This window comes from Helianthus annuus, chromosome 2, assembly GCF_002127325.2.
Source record: "Helianthus annuus cultivar XRQ/B chromosome 2, HanXRQr2.0-SUNRISE, whole genome shotgun sequence".
Classification (NCBI taxonomy): domain Eukaryota; kingdom Viridiplantae; phylum Streptophyta; class Magnoliopsida; order Asterales; family Asteraceae; genus Helianthus; species Helianthus annuus.
Window position 1 is genome coordinate 48,212,453 of NC_035434.2, and position 25,041 is coordinate 48,237,493.

Genomic DNA, 25,041 nt, shown 5'->3' on the forward strand with positions numbered 1-25,041 from the left:
TTCCCTTTACAATCAACCTTTTCACCCAAACCACCATCTCCATCTAAAACTCCTCCTCCTCCTCCAAAGTTTGATTATGCTAGAAAAAGGAAGTTTATGGTGATTGAAGAAGAAGAAGAAATACCAGCACCAATTCCTTTATCATTTGTTCCTGCCTCATAATTCATTCCACCCTCGTCACCAAAAACCAACCCAGTCAAACAACCACCCACTGGTTAGATCCCACGAGACATCCCTCTAGCAACTTAATATCCTCTGGAACTGATTGCAGTCCAAGATGAAATGATACCATTCTACAAAATAGAGGATCCATCCAAAAGAACCTCCTCGTCTCTGTATGGATTCAGAATACCTCAAAATATGGATGAATACTTGAAGTTTAAAGCCAACCAAGCTCAAAGTATTGCAAAAGAAGAGAGTAAAGGGTTAAGTGACAGGAGATACCAAAGTCTCTATCAACATGGGCTAAGTAAAGTCAGGAAACTGGAAGACTTTGCTAGAGACTTGAGTAGATCCATGCCTGAGTTGCCACCAACAACCGATCTTCAAAAGGAACTAAGGGTTGACTACTTGGATCTCATTATGAAAGACAAGCCCTACAAAGCCAACAGGTCTCAATTCAAAGACTGGTCTCTAGAAGCTCTAAGACTGGTCTCTAGAAGTTCTCAAAGAAGAAGTAAACATAATTGAAATGATGAACAAAGATCCTAAAATGAAGAAATTTGCACCCAACTGGAATAAATTCAAGAAGGTTGATATAAATGACGCATTGAGGTACAAAAGGAAGAGAGCAGAGCTTGTTGCAGCTGGATATGGGCCTGCTAGATCCATTGCAAGAAGGTTTAAGCAGAATGTTGATGAGACCAATAGAAAGTTAGAAGAGCTCAGAAAGACAGATCCAACTGTTCCTCAGAAGCCAGTGTATGATGATGAAACCACTGCTCATAGGCCTCAACAGACCTATGCCCTTAAAAAGTTGTTCTCATCAACTGCTCCACCCATCAGTGCCTTGAATCAACCAAAAAGGCAGAAGCAGGTTGATGAGGAAGACGAGAAGAGGTATGCTAAACAGAGAAAAGAGGCTATCAGAAACCAACTTCAATTCGGATTGCATGATGCTTCTCAACAACTTGCTGCTCAAGTATCTGTAATAATCAAAAAGTTGGCAAGCAGACCTCAATCCACAAACTCATCTCAAATAAAACTTCTCCCAAGAAAGCCATCAGATCCAAAAATACTAAAGTGCAAGTCTGACAAAGATACCCATGTATTGACTCTGATCAGATCTGATGGTAATGTTGAAAAGTTGTCAAGGAAGCCTGCATATGGTCTGAATGCATGTGACCTTCAAGATTTAATGAACCTTTAATTGCATAGGGATGAAGAAGACATAGATTCTTTAGATTTTGAACTCCAATTCAAAGGGCAAATCCGGGAACTATTGATAAGGGAATAAAGATCAGAATAATGGAGAGTTTTGGCATCATCTGTTCTAGGGGGAGATTGTTGGCTCATGTGATCCTTCCTTGAAGAATAGATGATACAAAGCCAAAACTGGTTCTACAACAACTGATCCTGAATAACAGTGTTCGAACCTTATTTCCCTCCAATGGCAGTGGCACTGAACAACTGATGATTCTCTAAAGTTTGTTGATTTGCAAAGACTGTTATATGCAAAGCTCTGTTGGATGTAAAGACCGTTGAAGACCAATCACCTGCTAAAGTCAAAGGCCAGATCAACCTTAAATGGAAAGCACTGCTCAGTCTTCATCAGTGGTTGAGCATCATCAGCAGATAGCATTCATCAGTGTTTACTTAATTATTGTCTAATGTAACAGTGTTTGTAATTAGCAGTGTTTAGAGGTTGTTAAGATTGTTAGCTATCACTGTTTAGGTGATGTCAGCAAAGATGCTACAGTATTTAGGATTGACTATAAAAAGACAGTGTCTGTACTGTTCTATTAGCTCTTGCACACACTTTGCATCTTGTACGAACTAACATTGTGAGCTCAGGCTGAGGGGGAGAAAGTGTTCATGCATACGTTGAATATTGTGTAATGAAATCATTTGACACCAAGTATAAATGATCAAAGCCTTTCTTTCCTCCTTTATGTTATAAAGTTTTTCATTCATTCCACTGTAAATCATTCCTTTGTTTATCTTCTTTCGTTTTTTATCTTATAAAACAACATAAACAAGTAAACTCAGATCCTAACAATTGTTTTTGACATTTTTCAGGTAATGTACCGTAAGTCTGATTGCACCAGCGCTTGTTCATGCAGGCATTTTGAGGAGTTTGGTTTGTTATGTAGACATATATTTTATATTTTGAGAAGTTTGGATATTAGGGAATTTCCAAAATAGTACATTTTGAATAAATGGCGTAAAGAGGCTTCGCCAAATTGCTCTTCCGATTACTCAATGAGTCATGAATTTATGACCAAGTTTGATCCTGATGTGTAAAGTATGCAGCGAGAAATTATTTTTGCAACGGGGTATGCTTTGAACCGTTTATCTGTTAATAAGGAGGAGCTATCCTTATACAAGGATCATGTTCAATCTTATACGAAGAAGGTTCAAGATATGCAGATTGTTGTTCCTCCTCCTAGTACTAGGGATAGATTTGCAGAGACAACAGGTCAATATCAAAATGACAAGAATCCAATAAGAGTCTCTGTTGGGTATAAGTCGAAAGGTTCTAGATCTCGCAAGCGTTTGAAATCCAAACATGAGGAAGGAATCAAAAAAAAAAAAAAACAAAAACAAAAGGGAAGCTCAGGGCGAAAGAAAGACAGTGTGATAATTGTAAAGCTTACAGACACTACGCATCGACATGCTAGAAGCCCGTAATTAAAAGAAAATCGACACGGTCTTCGAGAGCAAGTGAAGAGTAGTTTGCCGTTTTTTGTATTTTTTTATTTTTTTCAGAACACACACTATTGGCATCTGGCGTTTTATATTTTATATAACATTTTTTATTTTTTTTTCACATTTTCCACTTTTTGTGCAAAACATGTGATTTGGAAGTAACATAACAAACCATAGAAGATCGAACGCCAAAAAAAAGAGTAAATTACAAGTTTTGTCCTTTAAGTTTGTCCCAAATTTCAGGCGCTGTCCTTTATCTTTAAAATTGATGAGTTTTGTCCTTAATGTTTCAAAATCTTGTACGTTATACCTTTAGGGCAAACCCAGTTAATTTTTTTTGTTAAATCTGGTCACTCAAGGGCATTTTAGTCTTTTAACCTCATTTATTTAATAGTATTTAAAAAATAAAACAAAATAATTTAAAATATTATTATTATTTTAACTATATATATATAACCTCCATCACCACCACCGTTCACCGCCACCACCCTCCACCGCCACCTCCACCTCCACCTCCACCTCCACCTCCACTGCTGCTTGCATAAAAAACCCCCAAAAATCAAAAACCTAAATACCAAATCAAACCCCCCCCAAAAATCCCCAAAACCAAAAATATCAAAAACCCCCAACAACAATTGATGATCAAGAGAAAAAAATCCATAGCAGCGGTTTCACTCGAATGGATTGCCAACAAGAATTGGTCGGTTGCCGACCAGAGGTCATCATCCAGAATCATCTGGTCATCATCCAAGCTAAGAACGACACCGTTTAGTTTGTTTGAAACGAGGTTCGTGAAATCGGAATCTTCAACCGTTGAAAGAGAATTCAGGTACATGTAAACCTTTGGATAGAACAGATTCAGCAGCAGCAGCAGCACCACCACCTCTGTTCACCACAACCACCACCTCCGTTCACCACAACAATCGGTCAACACGTTACACCCACCACCACCGCCGTGCCTTCACCATCGCACCTAACCCACCACCACCGCCGTATCTAACCCACCACCACCGCCGTACCTAACCCACCACCACCGCCACACCTTCACCCACCCTGTACCTAACCCACCACCACCGCCGTGCCTTCATCACCGCACCTAACCCACCACCACCGCCGTGCCTTCATCACCGCACCTAACCCACCTCAACCACCTGCATCTTCTGTTGTTTGAGAGAGAGAGGAGAGATGAAATAGGGTTTTAGATGAATCAGATTAGAGATTAGAGAGAGAGAGAGAGAGAGAGAGTTTTGTTTATATAATGTTTTGTTTTTAAGTTATACAACATGGCCCTTTAATAAAAGTTATTTAACAAGAAAAATTAACTGGGTTTGCCCTAAAGGACATAACGTGCACGATTTGGAAACATTAAGGACAAAACTCATCAATTTTAAAGGTAAAGGACAACGCCTGAAATTTGGGACAAACATAAAGAACAAAACTTGTAATTTACTTAAAAAAAAGAATACATTTCAGTAAATAAAAATACCTTAAACCTTTAATTAGGTGAGGATTAACTCAATAATATTTTGCTGAATGAGATGAACAACATTGTTACTCTTCACTTAAGAATGTTGTCAAAAGCCATTTAGTGAAACTTTATTGAGAACAAAACTGAATCTCCAAGAAACGACGTTTGCAATCTGTGGTTTTTGAACTTTGTCGTTTATAAATCGAATGGTATTTAGTAAAAAATATGAAGTTTATTTTTGGTGTGATCAATAGAAGGTCCTGATACGTTGTTTATGTAAAATGTTTTTGGCGCGTAGTTTAGGCAGGAATTTATTATAATAGATATTAGTAATGAAGCTTCCGTCATTTCAGTTATTGTTTGTTCAGCTTTATCTGTTAAAGCTGTAGGTGTTACATCATTAAGTGGCGTTTTTTATGAATGGCGTTTTAGATAAAAAAGACAAAATAAAACCAATTAACTCTTGTAAAGTGAAATAATGTTATGGTGTTTGAAGCACAAAGTTTGACATTTTGTATGAATGGTGTTTAGATAAAGATGATGTGTATGGCTTGTAGTTTAAGGCGGAAATTTTAATGGGGTTTTACCCATGAGTTTGGCGTTTTGTATATTAGAGCAGTAAAAAGACTCTTTTACCCTTAATAAAGCGCGTCCACGTAATAAAATTGATATTATTTACGAAAACGCCACCACGCCAATCGAATGCATATATTGTTTTGATCAAACAGATGACGGGCGTTCTCACCGTTTTCACACTTTTAGGCGTTTTCCCTAAATAATGCCTCATAAAGTCATATAGAGATATTGATATAGATATAGATAAAAGGTCCTAATACTCTGAAAAAATAATTAAAAAATAATTATAAATTTTTGGTTAAAGGGTCTCTTTTAAGAATTAATGATTTCATTAAATTTAGATTCTCCTACTAGCAATGATAGAATGAGAGACTCATTAACATGGTATGGAATATTTTTAATTGTTTAAAGTTTATATTTTTTTGTTATATAACATTTTATAGATTTATTAGAGAAATTGGTTATGAAAAATTTAGCAAAGAGCTTGTATGAGATGTTAAACTGCCTATAGATCTACTCTGGGCCAAAGTCCTTGTGACATGGTTACGTTTGTCCTTCTGGATTTGATGTGATTTCGACGGCTCCCTTTATTAGGAAAACTGTCGGTCCCACGCAGGCCCCACCTGTAAGTATGTGAGAGGAGGGGGGTGAAAAAAGTAAATAGGGAGGGTGTAGAAAGTAGCACCCTTATAAATATAGAAACTTTAAGCCTTTATCAACTCTTCATATGGAAATTTTATTCACCATTCAAAAATAAGAAATATGATCACAGTTTCTGGTAGTCTGAATGACACCGAATATGGCAAAATACCCCTCTCCAACGTGATGGTTACGAGAAAAAAAAATCTATTCATGGGTCGTACATGGAGGACCCTTGATATCCAAACAAGCCTAGGGATTTTAGTTGTACACTTGCTTGCACTTTTCGCACCATTTACATTTACATGGGGTGCGTTCTGAGCGAGCTTTGCCAGCTATGTATTGCGTGGAACTTTTGGTATAACTCTGTGGTATCACCAAAACCTGGCACATCACAGTGTCAAGTTGCCCAAGTGGCTTGAGTACACCTTTGCTTATCTTGGAGTACTTGCTTTTCAGGTTGGTTTTGTTTGTTTGCATGTATTCTTTACTTCTAATAACAAAGTGAATATGGGGGTTTTACTTGGTTATATTTGTGTACCCCCACTCTTTTTCTTCTTCACTAAGACATGCTTTGTTTCGCATTTTAGTACTTATGTTTGCCTTCTGTAATACCTTGGTGTGTCACTAACGCCAACTTAATAGTCATTTATTCATACTTTAATGAGTTTAAATCTGACATGCATATAGAGGGATCCTATAGTTTGGGTGAGCATTCATAGATATCACCATCAGTATGTTGATTCCGAAAAAGATCCACACTCCCCAATATTTGGATTTTGGTTTAGTCATATGGGTTGGCTTTTTGATAGCGGCTACATTCTTGAAAAGGTATTTTTGTATGTTCATGTTCCAAAAAGGTAACAAATACGTTTCTCTTGGCGAATTATCTTGTTTAATTTAATTTTGCAGTATCAAGAGCATAAAAATGTGGATGATTTAAAGAAACAAGCATTCTACAGATTCATCAAAATGACCTATACATTGCATTTGTTTGTATTTACTGCCCTCGTTTATGTTTTTGGTGGATTTACATACCTTGTTTGGGTTGTGGTAAGAATTTGTTGGAATATGTTTCAACTTTGTGTACTAAAAAGATTGTAACTGATCTGCTCAAGATATGATATGTAGGGAGTTTCAACCACATTGTTATATCAATGCACTTTTTTAGTGAACTCAGTTTGTCATATATGGGGAAATCAAGCTTGGAACAATGGTGATCTTTCCAAGAATAATTGGCAAGTTTTCAAGAAAAATTATAATATTCATTTATATATTTTCTATTTGTTATGTTAGTATTTACATCCTAATTAGAGTTCATTAATGTATATAGGTGGGTAGCATTGGTAACTTTTGGTGAAGGGTGGCATAATAATCACCATGTCTTTGAGTATTCAGCTCGATACCGGGTAGAATGGTGGCAGATTGATGTTGGCTGGTATACAATAAGGTTTCTTGAAGTAGTAGGCTTAGCCACCAATGTCAAATTACCAACTGAGGCTCACAAACTTAAGAAGTCCGTAGCTTCTCTTAACAAGTTCAAGTGATTATAGCATAAATATGTGTGTGTATGCATAAAACTTTTAAGAACCTACGTATTAAGAATAAATGCACGTCTATCATGCATTGCTTCCATGTGCTATATTGCTTCCATGTGCTATATGTTTGTACTCTATGTTATTTAGTTTCTAGAGTGAATTGCAAGGATTGTCCTTTATCTTTATATCACATTTCAGGCGCTGTCCTTTATCTTTAAAATTGATAAGATTTGTACTTTATGTTTCCAAATCTATCACGTTATGTCCTTTGAACCTAACTCAGTTAATTTTTTTCATTAAATCAGGTTACTTAAGGGTAGCTTAGTCTTTTACCAATTGATTTAAAAATATGTTAATAAATAAAACAAAAAACACAAATTTAAAAATATTAAAACAAACTAACTAGTTTAGTCTCATCTCTTCATGTTCCTTCTCAACGACCACCTCCACCTGCCACTACCTATTTCCACCGCCACCACCACCACCCACCACCCACCACCCATCCCTTACAACCAGCCACCACCAACGGTTCACCACCACTAGCCAACCAACATAACGCAGCCCATGCCTTCTCTCTAAACCCTCAAACAACCCCAACACCACCCTCTGACGACTGACATCCACATTGTTCACTATCTCCCATCCACATCCCAATCGTTCACCACCTCCCACCCACACCGCCTAACGCCGTCGTTCACCACCTCCCACCCACACCCCCAAACGCCGTCGATTAGCAATCTTGGAAAAAACCCCCAAATCTTGGACTTAGTCTGCAGATCGGGAAGGGAGATTCTAGGGTTTCATGTTCGCAAAACTCAATTAACACATCACACTACCAAATTACTTATCAAGATCATGGAACGATACAAATCCCCAAATGATTACTCACTGTACGGATAATCGTAGAAATATAGGGTCGGCGAACGACATCGTATTGGTGTAATAATTTCCGTTGCTTGACGCGTTGAATCAGAAGAAGATTGTTGGTGAGCTTGTTCGTTCAGAATTAATATTTTATGAGTTATGAATCATTGAATGTGATGAATTTGCAATCTGGAAGATTCTTAATTTTGATGTTGCTCGATGTTTTATTGTTGATCTAGCTCAGCTTATTATGTGAATGAATGATTTGAAAGGGTATTTGATATATTTGTTGGAAATTGCAGGTGGTGGCTGTGATACGGTGAGGAGGATGGAAGATTGTGTTTGTTTGTAGAGAGAGAAAGGGTGGGTGGGTTTTAGTTTGTTTATTTATTTATATATTAAGGTGAGAAAAGACGATAATACCCTCACATGAGGCTCACATGATCTGATTTAACGAAAAAAATTAACTAGGTTAGGTCTAAAGGACATAACGTATAAGATTTGAAAACATAAAGTACAAATCTCATCAAATTTAAAGACAAAGGACAACGCTTGAAATGTGGTATAAAGATAAAGGACAATCCTTGCAATTCACTCTAGTTTCTAATATCTGGATTTGTATATGCTTGTCATTGCTTTTGGTTATCCGTACAAACTTAATATGTTATTGAATTCTGTGTCTCAAATTAGCTTTTATGTGTACAAATTTAACTTAATATTTTTAAGTGGTTCCAAATGTAGTTACAGTAGCTTAGATCTTTATTACTTATGAGGCTTTAAAGTTTCGATACATGATCAACTTTCCAGATAATCATTACTTAAAATCTCAAATACACAAGACAAGATTCACCGATCTGTTGAACTATGAATACTGAACAAATTTAAAAAATAAAAGTGAACTTAAATAACTCTTAAGCGTTGAACCAAATAAAAAAGAGAGCATGAAGAAAATTAAACGTTAAATGAATGGATAACGAGCAGCACAAAACGAAGATACACTTATATCAACTTTATCAAAAACAGCCCCCCGAACTATAAAACAAAATCATAACAAAAACAAACAAACAAAGTTGAATAAAAGAGTAAATTGCATTTTACGTTCTTTATTTATTTATTTTTTTTTTTACCAATTTAGAGGGTATTCTTAAACTAGGGAATTTACAAAGATTGTCCTTTATGTTTCAGTTTGTTTATGTTTCAGTTTGTATACAAACAGAGTCCTTTTGCCCTCACCTTGTTAATTTTCAACATTAATTCCACATGTGTCCACTCACCTGAGGGTAATTTTATCATTTCATATTTCTAGGGACTATATATGTAATTAGCTAGAATATTTTGGTCAAACATTAATGATTTCATAGAAGACGATTGCGAAATTCAAACACCCCAGTTTGCTACTGATCGTACGCCATGATTCGGCCCTGAAACCACGTCGGAATCAACCTACGTTGTCCATCGCTGTCCCGTTTGATGGCTCAATATCGTTGCTTTCGGGACTCTTTGGTCGCCAATACACCTGGTCCTCAAACCCCAAAGTTTAGTTTTGAATTTACTACATTACGTTGGCTCATTTGTGGAGCATCAAATAAATATCATATGAATAAACTTCAACTTGAATTCTTAGACTCCACCAACGATTTGTAATTCCCATGAAAATTAAACTAAAGTCGCAAAGCATATTCAATTATGAAAACATAACCGCAATTTTGCCCTTTAAAATTGTTACTAACATAACGAATCACAACCCTTTAAAATAGACACCCACTTCATCTACACCAAAATTTTATTAGGGTTGTCAAGCTTTAAAACATGAAGAAGGAAAAATGTAATTCACTCTAAAAAAAATAAACAAAAACACGTTTTCTCCTTATGAATTGAATATTATTCAACACTGTGGGAGGTATCCCAAATTCCTATAGAGACATCAAGGCCCTACCCTAAGCTTGAATGTCAAAAGTGAAGTTGTAACAAACTTAATTATGAAACATAAATGATGGTAATAATAAGACTACAACGTATGGTGATGGTCCATCCTTGGAGAATGATCCGCCACGTAGGCGACACGTCATAGTCCTCTGAAGGATGGATCATCCTCCAAAACTAGAGCGCATGGGAAGATGGTCCTAGTCATAGTCCTCCACCACTTTTATATTTTTTTATTTTTTTTAATCTTCAACTTTTTTTTAACATTTAACAAATAAAGTAACAAAATATTTTCATTAATATTAAAAAACATTACATAAACCTAAAAAAAAATTAAACTTAAAAAAATAAATTAAAAAAAAACATAAACTTAAAAAAAATAAAGTTAAAAAAAAACTTAAAAATATCCTAATATATTAAAATAAGCTACTAGTCTTCGTCTTCCATGTCGTGGCCGGGTTCGTTTGGAGCGTTGTTCCAAATGTACTCCACCAAGTCCGCTTGTAGGTTATGATGTGTGTACTCGTTACGTAGAGCGAAGGCGTTCAAATCTTGTTGTTCCTCACTAACTGGAACAGAATTTCCAGTAGACGCGTTTTCGTCGTACTCGCATATCGCTCTCCCTTCGTCTTCAATGATCATGTTATGAAGGATGATACAAGCGTACATAATGTGTCGTAACCTCTTTGGTGTTTGCGAACGTGCTGGATGTGAAATGATGTGCCATTTTTTTTTGTAGAACACCAAAAGCCCGTTCAATATCTTTTCTCGCACCCTCTTGAAACTTCGCAAACTTTTTTCTTTTCTCGTCTGTCGGGTGCGGGATAGTTTTAACGATTGTCGAGTATGTTGGGTATATCCCATCGGCTAGGTAGTAACCTCGCCTGTATTCCACCCCTGAAACCGTAAAGCTTGTGTCTGGACCTGTACCCGCCACTACATCCTCAAATATCTGTGACTAGTATATGATGTTAAGGTCATTGAGCGAACCAGGTAGACCAAAAAAAGCATGCCATATCCAGAGATCCTGTGACGCAACAGCCTCTAGAATAATAGTCGGATGTCCATGATCTCCCCTAGTATACTGACATTGCCATGCAACTGGGCAGTTCTGCCACTGCCAGTGCATGCAATCAATGCTCCCGAGCATTCCTTGGAAACCATGTCTCTGTTCGTATGCTTGATATAATTTTTGAACGTCGTTTGCGTTCGGTTTCCGCAGGTATCGCTTGCTATACAATTTGACAACCCATTGGCAAAACTTTTGCAAACATCGACGTGCGGTTCTTTCAGACATCCTAATATACTCGTCTAATGCATCGGGTGCGTAACCGTACGCAAGTTGGCGAATGGCCGACGTACATTTTTGTAAATTACTGAAACCCCTTTGCCCCTAGCGTCGTTTCGCAATGTAAAAAACGGATCAGACTGGGCCATGTCGCCTGCAATACGTAAAAACAGTGGACGACTCATGCGGAACCGACGTCGAAAAATCTCGGCTGGGTACACAGGTTCGTCGGCAAAATAATCGGCTACTAGTTTATCGTGTCCGGCTATAAATTTAAAACGAAACATAAATGAAATTAATTATAAAATACATTTTCAAATCTATATAAAACATAAGGAAAAAAAAAGTAAAATACCTTCTTGGTCTCGGTTATATTTTGCTCGTCTAGTTAGCCGTTGGGACGACCCTTCATCAGACGCCATGAACACCTGAGCCGCGTTCATAATCATGTTGTGCATAATAGCATCCTCTTCCGAAGATGATGAATACCACGCAGACGAAGACGATGAAGACATAGAAGAAATTGAAGAAATGGAAGAAATGGAAGAAATGGGTGAACCCATGATAATTTTTTAGCGAGAGATGGGGTGGTAGCGGGTAAAAAAATAGATGAGTTTTTATAAAAAGGGAAGAGGGTTATAAAATGTGAGAGAGATGTGAGATTGCAGTGGGTGAAAAGTTGTGAAAAAAATGAGTAAAAGAGGTGAGTATTTATAAAAATGGAAGTGAAATGGGGGAGGATTAAAAAAATAGCCGTTGAAAAATAATTAATTTTCTTTGTTTTTAACGGTCAAATTCGGAATGGGGCCCACATTTTTGGAACGTTGCCAACGGCGAGATTCGGACGGGGAAGCCGCGACGGGGGGGGGGGGGGGGGGGGGGGCACGGTGTTTGCTGCGGCGCCGGACCTCGACGGTGTGGGGACGTCCCCCATACCGTGTAGCCTAATAAGGGTGGAGATACAATAGAAAGTTTATTTGGCTAAGAAGGCTAGGAAATGATCTTTACCATCCATTTAGTTAATCAAAGGCTAAGATAAAATGAATGAAATTGAAGCAAAAAAAGGAGGCGTGTGGGTTTGTTAGGGGCATTCTAGTCAATCCAGCATAATAGTTTCTCTCTCCTCCAATTCTCCCCCATTTTTTAAACGTTAATAACTTTTTCATACGACGTTATTTTTTTTTTTTATAAAAATTGCACCAAAAAAACGAGCGTTTTTTAATCTTTAAAACGAGCATACTATTGCTATATTTTCGAAAAAAAATTTTGAAAACCCAGTTACGTACAACGCAATGGAGAAAACCCAGTTGCGTAAAACGCAATGAAAAAAAACGTAAAAAAATGACTTTTTCTAAAACGCAACGCACCAAAAACACAAAGAAATGTCTTATTTCTAAAACGCAATGACCAGAAAACACAAATAAATGTCTTATTTCTAAAACGCAATAGCCTAAAAACACAAAAGAAAGTGTACTTTCTAAAACGCAATGGACTGAATGTGTTTTACCTAAAACGCAATGCACCCAAAACACTTAAAAATGTCTTATTTCTAAAACGCAATGGCCAGAAAACACTTAAAAATGTCTTATTTCTAAAACGCAATGGCCAGAATACACTTAAAATGTTTTATTTCTAAAACGCAATGCCTAGAAAACACATAAGAATGTCTTATTTCTAAAACGCAATGGCCTAAAAACACAAAAGAAACTGTTCTCTATAAAACGCAATGAACTGAATACACATAAAAATGTGTTTACCTAAAACGTAATGAGTAAAAACACTTCAAAAATGTTTTATTTCTAAAACGCAATGACCAGAAACTGTTGTTCACAGAACCAGAAACTGTCTAAAACGCAATGACCAGAAACTGTTGTTCACAGAACCAGAAACTGTTGTTCACAGAACCAGAATCTGTCTAAAACGCAATGACCAGAACATGTTGTTCACAGAACCAGAAACACTGTCTACGAATGCAGTTTTGTATGTGAATTGTCTGAACCAGGAAGCAGGAGATAAAAAACTGTCTACGAATGCAGTTTTCCAGAGGCAATTTATAGAAAATTAAATTTTCTGATGCATTTTTATTAAAGCAGTTTAATAAAAAACTGTCCACGAATGCAGCTCAGCCCCAGCCAGGGGCTCTGCCCCTTGGATCCCGCCAGGGGCTGCCGCCTCTTGGACCCTGCTACCAGGGGCGCTGCCACCGGACCCCCGCCAAGATCGTAAAACGCAACGACTAAATCAAAAACACAGATCATAAAACTGAAATTAAAGAATTTCTTACATGGATCGAAGCTGATTTCTTCAACGATTGACGAAATTTGAATGATAGAAACACTTATTAGCGATCGAATCGAACGGATCGAGTGATTATCTTCAAAATTATGAGAAAAAACGAGATTTTGTATGAATATAAACTGGGTTTTCTTAAAAAAAAAGCTGAAGAACACGTTGATCGGGTGTTTGAATCATTGATTGTTGACGAAAATCGCACTATAATGTAGTGATTATTGAGATAGAAAGTGAAGAAAAGGTTGAAGATGGTGGGTTTTGAAAATGGTGGGTTTTGAAGTTACTGGGGAGAAGAAGGAAGAAGAAAGGATACGATTGACTAAAATACCCTTGCTCCTTATTTTAAATGTTGCCACATGTCATAATCCTATTGCTTCCTATCCTTCCTAGCCAAAATAAACTTCCTATTTGATCTTTTCCCATAATAATAACTCTTAACAGAAACCTTGTGTTTAAACATGGAAATAACGACAAATAAATAAATCTATATACCTTATTAAGTAAACTGGGTTTTTTACCCTTTTGGTAATTTTACCATGTGTATAAGTTTTGAAGCCATGTGTACAAATAAAGCAAACCATTTTAGAGGAGGTAAACTTAGAAATTGTCCAAAGTTTGAAGACACTTTGAGGGCAATCTAGACATTTGATCTATGAAATCCATGCCCACTTATGTCTTCCATTAATTGAATTAAATTAAGGAACTAAATAAAAGTGTTAAGAATGACAATAATTATCTTCATAAATTAATTATAGGAAACTGTTTCTTGTAAATAATGCATTCAATTGAATTCACTAATTGATTAAATTAAATGAATTAATTGATTAAATTAAAGGTTAGACATGCAAGTTTTGGGATTTTCATCATTTAATTGTATGTATAAATATAATAAATAGATTTATATGGACTATAATATCTATACTGTACATTTCACAAGGATGACTACAAAATTGCAGATTTTTATGCTTACAGTACAAATACTAAATGAGGTTAGTTGAGGGGTAAACTGACCGGTCTTCCTATATAATAACTAAATTGAAGAAGAAAAATTAATTAATAGATTGTGAAATTAACGACGGTAATTTGAAATGTATATCCTTCCACTTATCTATATACATCCGGAAAATTTCAAGATCACCATCACAAGTACTAATGCTAGAAATCTCTATGGAATATAAATTGTTTGATTATGTTGCAGCCAAAGTTGGAACACATGAGGTTTTGCAATCTAATATCAAGAGGAAAGTAGGAAACAAGATTTTTTGCAACCAGTTATGCTACCACATGAGGTTTTGCAACCTAATATCAAGAGGAAAATAGGAAACCAAGAGTTTTTGCAACCAATTATGCTACCTATTGGGAAAGAAACAGTCTCAAAGTTTACACCCAAGATTATGTGGTTTGTCATTCTATTGGATCTGTAATTAAATTGAGTTAATTATTTGTTTTTTGGTTACTCTTGCGATACCATTACTCTTTAAGTCATTGAAAAGCAAAATAGCTAGATTAAATACAAATAAAGATTATGAATTTCTTGAGAAATTAAGTGCAAATAAAAATGAGTTTTGGATAAAAGCTATAAACAATAATTGAAGGGTTTTTGCGAGCAAATGTCATGCAATGCAACTCTGAAACACCATCGATAGTGTAGGATCGTTGTTGAACCCGAATGAGTCAATCAGAAGAGTTGTGAATCCGATTCAAAGGCGGAATCAGTGAAACGGACGCTCAAACTAATTATAATGCTTCTTTGATTGATTTAACAACGTTTACAACCTGAAAGCAATTTGGCAGCACTTCGTTACAAGTTCCAGATCCGTTGCCAAATGAACAACAATGCACCTATATATAGTTGAGGTAGTTTCGCTTATATGGACGTCCATATGAGCGAAACCTCATGCTTGTAGTTTCGCTTTTATGGACATTGTCCATATAAGCGGAACCTCTTGCATAACCACTAAATCTCGACTTTCAAACTTCGTGCACTGATTATTCTAATCTATCCTATTTTATTACATGATGCAAGACGAAGTCAATAGACGTAATGCACTAACAGATAGGCCTAAATGTTTTTCAACATCAACAGGCTTTGGATTTTGACACTTTCGTGCAACATGTCCAATTTGATCACATTTAAAACACATTTTCTTTGAAACATCCTTGGCCTGTTGTTTCTTTTTCATAGCATCAAACTCCTCATTAGACTGTTGTCCAAATTTGAGTTGTTCCTCTTCTTTCAAGCTTTTCCCTTGAACAAAATTCATCTTTTGTTGCAAATTTTGTTTTTTTACTTTGGTTCCAATTCTGTTTCCTTTTATAACCCAAACCAGCCTTCATGTTTTTCTTCTTAGAACCAGGTTTGTTATAAAAAGATTTATGACCTTTACCAGCAAACTTTGGAATCTCAGACTTTTCAATCTCCATCATTTTGAAAACTTTATCAACCTTTTCTGAAATCACATTCTGAATCGGGAATACAATATCTAAGAATAATTTGTCTGATCCAATCATGGTATAAACCAATCCCTTTGAATCATCATTCAAATTTTTCTCGGATTTTGTGTTTTTCAGATATCCATCATAAAGATTTCCTTCATCTTCATCCTGTGATTCAGACTTACCTTTTGTAGAATCACTGTGAAGACTTTCATTATTCACTGAATTTGAACTTTCTGCAGAAAACGCTGTTCTTGGAGACCTAGCCTGTGGTGTATTTCCTCTGTAGTAAAGTTCCACATTCTGCTGATAAGCTGGACTGTTGACTTTGGATCTTTTTATCTCCAACTCATGGCTTTCAAGCCTTTCAATCAGCAAATCCACTTTTAAATCATTAGGCTTGATTGTATTTTTCAGCATTAGAGCGAAGTATTGCCAATCTTGATCATTGGGCAATGAATCAAACAATTTATCCACCATCTCCTCTTCAGAATATTTGATTTCATGTCTGGCCAACTCCATTTTCAGATGTCCGAATCTCTCGATCATTTTACAAACAGATTCATTTTTCATACAATTGAATAAATCAAACTCTTTACGCAACAATTTCTTTTTGTTTTTGACAATTTCATTACTTCCTATACACTTTTTCCCTAACGCTTCCCATAAACTCTTTGAAGTTTTCTCCTGTTCAAGTAACGAGATAATATCTTCTCTCACTGACTGTTTGATTAATGTGATCATTTTATATTCAGCCACAACATTTTTTATGTCTATGTTTGTGAAATCTTTTGGATCTATTAGCTCTCCTCCTTCTTTTACTGGTTCAATGTATCCATTTGTCAATTTTAACCTGCTTTCAGGAGCAAAAGCTTTTACCCAACCCTCAAATCTGTTTTTCCACCAGTTATAGTCTTCAACTTTCATTAGCTTTGGTGGCTTCTGTTGGCTTCCGTACATGTTCTCAAACTTCAAATTCTCCGAAATCTCTCTTGAATATTCTTTCAACTCAGATCTTCTATATGTCGATTCGGAAGTGAACGCGTTGTAGAATGTGTTATAGAACTCGTCACCGTTGTTTGACATCTTTAATCACCTGAAAGTAAATAACATGAAAGCAAACAAACAACCTCAATCAGTTTAAACAATATCAAGTTATCTGAAATACACTGACACTCGATTGTCGTGAAATGATCTTGACGCGAAAATGTTCACTATCGAGCGAAATATGACACACGAGCGAAATCAGTCTTTAGAGTTGCCTTATGAGCGAAATTAGGTTGGACATATAAGCGAAACCTGATTGATGACTAAAAAGCGAAACTATCTTATGTCTGTATAGGTGAAACCCTTTTGATGTCAAATAAGCGAAATATCAGTGTTGATCGTATGAGCGGAACTAGTACTGTCCGTATAAGCGAAATACCAGTTGATGACAAATGAGCGAAACCTTATTAGACCGAATAAGCGAAACCTTGTTGGACCGAATAAGCAAAACATTATTGGACCGAATAAGCGAAACCCTCCTGCTATCCTATGTACACATGAGCGAAACTATGTACTTTGGAGCGAAACCTCACTGAACTAAGTGTCACAAGAGCGAAACCCTTTGAAATTTTGTTCACTGGAGTGAAACCTTGGGGATCTATGAGCGAAACCATACAATGTCCGAATAAGCGAAACCACATCCGAATGTAATTTGGTCTATTTTTAGGTCGAATTTTGATATGAAACTTTCAAGGGTTTGTTATTATCCGCTAATACACATTCTGTGAAAAATTTTGCTAATTTTAACCGTGGAAACTTGTTCAGATCGAAAAAGAAGGTGTAGAAGACAGAAAACAGATCCAATTGAGCTAAACTCTTCCTTCTGTGCTCTGATACCACTTGTAGGATCGTTGTTGAACCCGAATGAGTCAATCAGAAGAGTTGTGAATCCGATTCAAAGGCGGAATCAGTGAAACGGATGCTCAAACTAATTATAATGCTTCTTTGATTGATTTAACAACGTTTACAACCTGAAAGCAATTTGGCAGCACTTCGTTACAAGTTCCAGATCCGTTGCCAAATGAACAACAATGCACCTATATATAGTTGAGGTAGTTTCGCTTATATGGACGTCCATATGAGCGAAACCTCATGCTTGTAGTTTCGCTTTTATGGACATTGTCCATATAAGCGGAACCTCTTGCATAACCACTAAATCTCGACTCTCAAACTTCGTGCACTGATTATTCTAATCTATCCTATTCTATTACATGATGCAAGACGAAGTCAATAGACGTAATGCACTAACAGATAGGCCTAAATGTTTTAGAAATTTGTTTCTTGTTGTAACTTATCTTGTTGCTTTTGTAGATATGTGGAATCTGACTTTGCAATTTTTCATGTCATAATATGGATTGTGCATTTCAAATACTTTGAAAATTAAATGTTGGGATCCTTTTTTAATGGGTTGCAGCAGAAGGAGATGGTTTTGGGTCGTCTTATTGAATCTCATCTACTATGGAATGGTATAATCAAATCAATGGTAATTCACATCTATAAAAAACAATAAAAGATTGGGTTTTTTCGTGTTTTGGGTTATTCGCGGGAGGTTATTTTGGGTTTTTGGCCGAGAAAAGTGACCCAAAACCGACCCCTATAAGGTTCGTGTTGGTCGGTTTTGGGTGGCTTTGGATTCGGGTTGGGTTGGGTTGGGTTTAGGTAAAAATGGACTATTCTAATTTTTTTAGTTTACATGAACTAGATTAGAATTTGCTCAAAAAGCAAACAATAAACTAAAAATGACTTTGGGGTTTGACTTTTAAGACTTTCAAACCTTAAAATCAATTTGTCGTTTCTTGTCTTGAAAAGGAAAATTGGCCAAATCCTAAAAGGTAAGGATCCGAATTGCACACCCTTTTAATTCCATTTGTTTTGTATGAAAGAGGTAAAACCCAAGAAGATATTGAATTGTTGGAGTTTTATGAAGAAAAAAAAAACATAATAGTTAGAAGAATATAGTTGAAGAGCTCAGTAAGCATATGTCTCTGCCACAGATGATGCATCAATTGAGATCATGTTGTCATGCATGTCACAACAACAAATTTGTTAGAATAGATTGATCTTTTTAAAGTTTTCATGATTTTTTTACTTCTTATTAGTTTTATATAAGTCCAACACTGGTACTAAGTAGCGGAATTGTCTATCATTTCAACTAAAAAATAAGCAAGTTGTCGCTCCCGCAGCAACGCGCGGGTTCTCCACTTAAATAAATAAATTCTACAACAAGGAATATGTATTGAAGAGGATAAAGATCTTTGGTTATACTTAAATGTAAAGGATTATCAAAAATATGTATTTTGATTCATCAAAATTATATCTTCTCCCCAAATTCTCCTTATTCAGCTGCAATCGTGATTATAAGTTTATGGGATGATTAAAACTTGGAATCCTATGTTGCCATCTATTTAAACTATGATGGAAACTCATGAAACTCTTGCTCAAATATAATTCTCCGGAACATATCTTGTTGGATTCGGTACGTTCACAGCCGCTGAACCGTTCATGACAAATGATGACGTCGAGCTGTCAGAGACAATGGTGGGGATTACGAAACCCATGTCAAGTTATGGTGTTTTTGAATTTTGAGATCATGGCTGGTAATCTAACTTTCCATTAAAGTATCCTTATGTAGCCCTATAACCTTACTTAAGTTACATAATATAGTTTCAAGTGAACTTTGATGAGGTATATATGTTATAAATAAGGGGTAACTTTGTAGACTAATAATCAAGTTTTAAAAGTATTCCAATTAGGTCACTCAAGTTTTAGATATGTTTCAATCAGGTCACTCAACATTCATTTTTTATTAAAATTAAGGGTTTTTTCATCAATTTCATAGGTAACCATGGTGATGTGGATTTATGTTTCTTTTTTGTATTCTATTTGTTGCTAACGTCGAGTGATGACGTGGATTGTAGCTTGTTTTTTTTAATTTTTAATTAAGTAAAGTGTTTTTATTTTTAATAAATATAATTTCATATATTAAAATAATCCGACCCCAGCATCTTATGCTCCATTTTTTTCTTGACACGTGGAAAATGGACATGGCTCGATTTGAATGTTAAGTTATCTAATTGCGACAAAAACGAAACGAGTGACCTAATTAGAACACTTTTAAAACTTGGTTAACGTCTACATTTTGTATTCATCTAATTTAATTCATGATTAGGTGTATATTTACGAGAAGATATAACTATGAGTATGATTGAAGCTACACATCAGGAATTTCAAAAAGAAGAGAATGGCTAACTTGCAACAAAAAGCAAGACTCTGTTGGGCAAAATTGGGAGACGAAAATACACATGTCTTCCATAAATGTGTGAATCTGAAGATGGCCACAAAATGCATAAATTCACTTAGCATTAAACAAGTGATGTATTCAGACCCGGATAACTTCAAAAAGATGTTCAAAGTCACGTCCAAGAAGATGTATCAAAAAGAAGTTCAAAGTCGCGTTCAAGAAGCTGTTTTCTGAAGCTAAAAAGCTTTGGCCTAAGTTGTGTTTGGAGGGCTTCCCGAAGCTCGGCCCAGGTAACTCTCGGAAACTAGCGACGGTTTTCACAAGGGGGAGATAAAATCGGCGGTTTGGGATTACGGATGTGATAAGGCTCTAGGGCCGAATGGGTTCGCCTTTAAAGTGGTAAAAAGTGTTGGAACATTTTTTAGCCTATGTTGTTAAATCAGTTTCATCGGTTTCATTCTAAGCCTAAATTTATAGTTGGTTTCAATTCTTCTTTTATTGCACTTATACATAAAATGTGAGATGCTAAAGGTGTGTCGGACTTTGTTCATATTCTCTTGTTGGCTTGGTTTTAAGGTTAATGCCAAAGTCACGGTTTCAATCAAGGTTCATTGAAGATAGGTCAATTCTTGATAGTCCCCTCATCTGTAGTGAAGTTTTATCACCAGCCAAAACAAAGAATTAACAGGTTCTCGTTGTTAAAGTCGACATTCAAAAAGCATATGACTCCATTAATTGGAACTTGCTTTTGTATAATCTTAATGTCATTAATTTCCTAAATCTATGGAAGAGTTAATTTAAGGCGTGCTTAAAGTTAGAGAGATCCTTGATGCTTCATAATGGATCCTCGGAATTCCCACTTTATCGGGGTCTTTGTCAAGATGATCTGATATCTCTTTTCTTCTTCGTTATAATGTTGAAAGATATGAATGTCATTATGAATAAGTGGTTGAGTCTGGTCTTTTTCCGAGGGTTACTTTGTCTAATGGTGGGCCCACTTTATGACATCTCTTCTGTGTTGATGGTGTGGTGTTCATTGGGGAATGGTCGGATGATAGTATAAGGAACATCAATTGAATCATGAGGTTTCTTACTTTGTTTGAGGTTGAAAGTTAATCTTGATAAAAAAATTTATATGTAGCCAGGGTGAATGGAGAAAAGGTTTGCAACTTGGTTAGTCTCATCCATTGCAATGCAGGTATGTTTCCTTTTACTTTCTTAGGCCTCCCCATTGGATCCAATATGAAGTGGATTAAATATTGGATGCCAATTACAGATAAGTTTAATTCTAAGTTATCTGGTTGTAAAGCTAAGATTTATATTTAACGGGTCAGGTCACATTGGCCAAAGTGGTTCTTAGGGACCTTCCCAAATACTATTTATCGTTATTTAAAGCCCCTTTAGGTGAGATTAATTCGTTTGAGAAATTTAGATGAGATTTTGTGTAGGGGAGTTAAAAACGAAGTAGAAATATCAAGTGGATCGCGTGGAACAAGATGTTGGGTCATAAAAGGCATGGGGGTTTGGGTGTTGGTGAGATAAGGAGCTTAAACTTATCTCTCCTTGCTAAATGGTGGTGTGTGACATCCTGTACTTTCAGGTTAACACCGTTAACCCTCTCAGTTTAAATCTTTATGATTTCATAAACTCGATTATATGATACGTGCTATTATATTTAACGTGTGAGTTATAACACAACACATCGATCTGTACATACATTTAAGTTACCGTGTTAACTTTCGATACACACGGTAAAGTTTAAACACACGAGAGACTTATCGCGTCATAACGCAAAGTTATATTAATAACTTTCTACATAAGTTACAAGGTTCTAACTTGGGGAATTTACTATGTAATTCTTATAAACTAAATCAAAAAATTGGACATCCCTTAACTCCCCTCTCACAAACTCGGACACCCCACCCTCATAAATTCGGACCCCTAATGTCACACCCTATCTTTTGCGGAAGCGTATAATGTGTGACTGGTTTAATATCATTGCATTCAATCAAAATAAACAACTACATGATCAAAACGATGTTCATCCATTCATAAAATTTGAGTATTACAAACACTTGTTATTTAAGTTTTAAAACACAACCTCCATCTAGGTTACAAATCAATAAAAGTGGATGACATCTAAACTTGGAGTTTACTTCTAGTTACGACACTTGCGCCCAAGATCCATCCTATTACCTGAAATACATGTAATTTTGGAAAACATCAACATAAAATTGAGCGAGTTCATGCGTCTTGTTTGTATAACGTAATTCTTGTAAATCTTTGAGAGACTCCTTTGTAAACAGGTATGAAAAGTGTGTATGAACATGAATGTTTTACAAGAACTTTAAGGCAAACGGAGCACTCGTAATGGCTCCTTTAAGGCATGTGAGGACATAGGGAGCACTTGTTATCACTCCTTGAGGACATGGGGAGTACTTGTTATGACTCCTTGAGGACATGGGGAGTACTTGTTATGACTCCTTGACTGTGTCGATTACCCTCGACTGTGTCGATTTCCCTCGACTGTGCCGATTAACCTCGACTGTGTCGATTAACCTCGACTGTGTCGATTAACCTCGACTGTGCCGATTAACCTCGACTGGGACTCCGAAGCACTGCTAGGTACTAGTTGTGACCATGAGTGGGGTTCGGCCATACCCGTTAGATCTAACCCTCGTCCCTAATTATGTATTTACAACTTGGTACTAGTTTTCACCAAGAATTTATGGCATTTCAATATTAAGTCTAAGCTCACATGATCTAGTATTTCATAGGCGTTTCATACCGTTTAAGCATTTGTAACATGTATTTCATCCCCGAGAGTTATAAAACCAAAAACAGATAAAGAAAAGGGGGAGCATGAACTCACAACTTTGCGTTCATGCGTCGTAAACTTCATCGGATTTGCTTATCTAGCGTCGTGACCAAAACGTGTTAATTAACGTTAGTCACTAGACTTGTATCGCACAAGTACAAGTCACTATCTTTTGTATATGTGTTCTTGTGTAAAAATAATTTATATTTTTAACTATGTATCTTACTTATATTATTTTTCTCAAAATTAAATATAAGTATCTTGTATTTTGCACCCGAATTATGTATTTTGTCCAAGTAATATATTTTCATAAATATATCTTCTTGTATGTGTCTAAGCATGTTGTATATGTATTTTTGTATTCTTACTCTTATGAGTATTTAGTGAATTTTCAAGTCCTAATACACTATTCATGTATAATACATACTACATACACTTAGCACAAAATTTAGTGATCAATAAATACATATATTTTTCCTCAAAAATGTACATACTTAATATCAATTTTAATCTTGAAGAAATCACCGTTTCTTATCTTGAAGTTTTCATAAAAATTGGGAAACCTTGGTAAATATTTTTAGGTACATTTTTAGGGAATAAGTTTCACGAAACCTTGGTAAATATTTTTAGGCAGAGTTTCCCCTAAAAATGGAGGTTTCCCATGTTTTCAAAACATGTGTTTATTTTCTTTTAAAACATCATCAACAATCAACAATCACACTCTAAACAATATTTCACTTACCAAGTGTATAAACTATACACTTTACTTAATAACATGAACTTCAAGTTCCGTGAGCACCGAGCTTCCTAAACCACCTTCTTATACATTGAGGAGACCTTAGGTTGCATGAACTTGAAACGAAAATAAAGGTGGTGGTGGGGGAGCTCTCGGCCGCAAGTGGGAGGGTGGAAGGGAGTAAGGTGGTGTGGTGATGAAGGTGAAGGATCATGTAGTTTATAAACCATTTAAAGGTATTGTCCAATGTGTTATGTGTTCACTAAAGTACAAGCACAATCTAATGAATCTTCATCAAATCCAAGTAAAGATTATGGAAGATTTTAAAGGATTGTTGTGATCTTGGTGGGGCCATGCTAGTGACCGAAATCAAGAGGGGGAGGGAGTTAAGTTGTAAATTGTTTGGCAAAGTATGTGATTAGTTAGAGTGTTAAGGGTAAAATCTAGTGTTTAGTGTGTAACTTGAATTATATAGAATGTTTAAGTGTTCGGGAACCATAACTAGTTCAGAAAAATAAAAACAATGCTTCTAGCAATATTTTTATGTTCCGGGTACTGTCCGGTTGCTCGGTTGGATACCATTCCGTTAAAGTGCTAAATTGTATCATTTAGCGTTCTTTATGTCCCCTTTTGTAACCCTTTTAATTCCCGACATTTGGGGTAATATTCTGGATGATAAACCATGAATTCTGCATAATATATTAAGGTTAAAATGCTGAATTATGGCTGATTATAGCTGAATTTAATAAAATTCTGCACTTAAAGTGCATTTCGGGTGCTTTTTTAGTGCGTATTTCAGCTTTCGGAAAGTTTATATATAATCACCTAGTATGTACTCTTGGGTTTTAATGTATTTCTTGTCGTTGGACCCATACCTAGGCTCCGATTCTATTGTCTAACTGCTTTCTGCAGAATTGTTCACACAATGTGTCTTACCGGTGAGTTTACTAGTATTTTTGACGCAACGCTATCATAAAGTAATTCTTGTAGTATAAAACGTGTATGTATTCACTTGCATGGAATTCAGAAATTCATTTGTCTGGTAAACTAGATCATGCACAGTCATTAAAGCACAGATTACTGTTTATTTAGTGTACGAAATGTACGGAAAAGTGACGGTTGTCACAGTCTCACCTCGTTAAAAGAATTTCGTCCCGAAATTCGAGCGATGCCATCCGTCGCAGGGGAGTTGTGAATCAAATATGGTCACTTAGATTCATGATTTGTCTTCAAATTCCCATGTAATTTCTGGGTCATGTTATAAATTCTATTGTACTCTAGTAAATCAATCATGTCTTTTCTGTATC

General features: G+C 36.0%; 1 protein-coding gene across 1 annotated transcript; it reads left to right on the forward strand.

Moving 5' to 3' along the window:
- Nucleotides 1-6,092: 6,092 nt before the first annotated feature.
- LOC110888213 (acyl-CoA C20 Delta5-desaturase-like) lies at nt 6,093-7,220 on the forward strand. The gene is made up of 4 exons (XM_035986159.1): nt 6,093-6,382; nt 6,464-6,604; nt 6,683-6,789; nt 6,885-7,220. The coding sequence occupies exons 1-4, from the start codon at nt 6,344-6,346 to the stop codon at nt 7,096-7,098; spliced, it is 501 nt and encodes a 166-aa protein (XP_035842052.1). The 5' UTR covers nt 6,093-6,343; the 3' UTR covers nt 7,099-7,220.
- Nucleotides 7,221-25,041: the final 17,821 nt, after the last annotated feature.

Coding starts and splice junctions, on each gene's coding strand:
- LOC110888213 (XM_035986159.1), top strand. CDS start 6,344: ATGGGTTGGCTTTTTGATAGCGGCTACATTCTTGAAAAG. Junction 6,605..6,682: donor CATACCTTGTTTGGGTTGTG/GTAAGAATTTGT, acceptor TATGATATGTAG/GGAGTTTCAACCACATTGTT. Junction 6,790..6,884: donor GATCTTTCCAAGAATAATTG/GCAAGTTTTCAA, acceptor TAATGTATATAG/GTGGGTAGCATTGGTAACTT.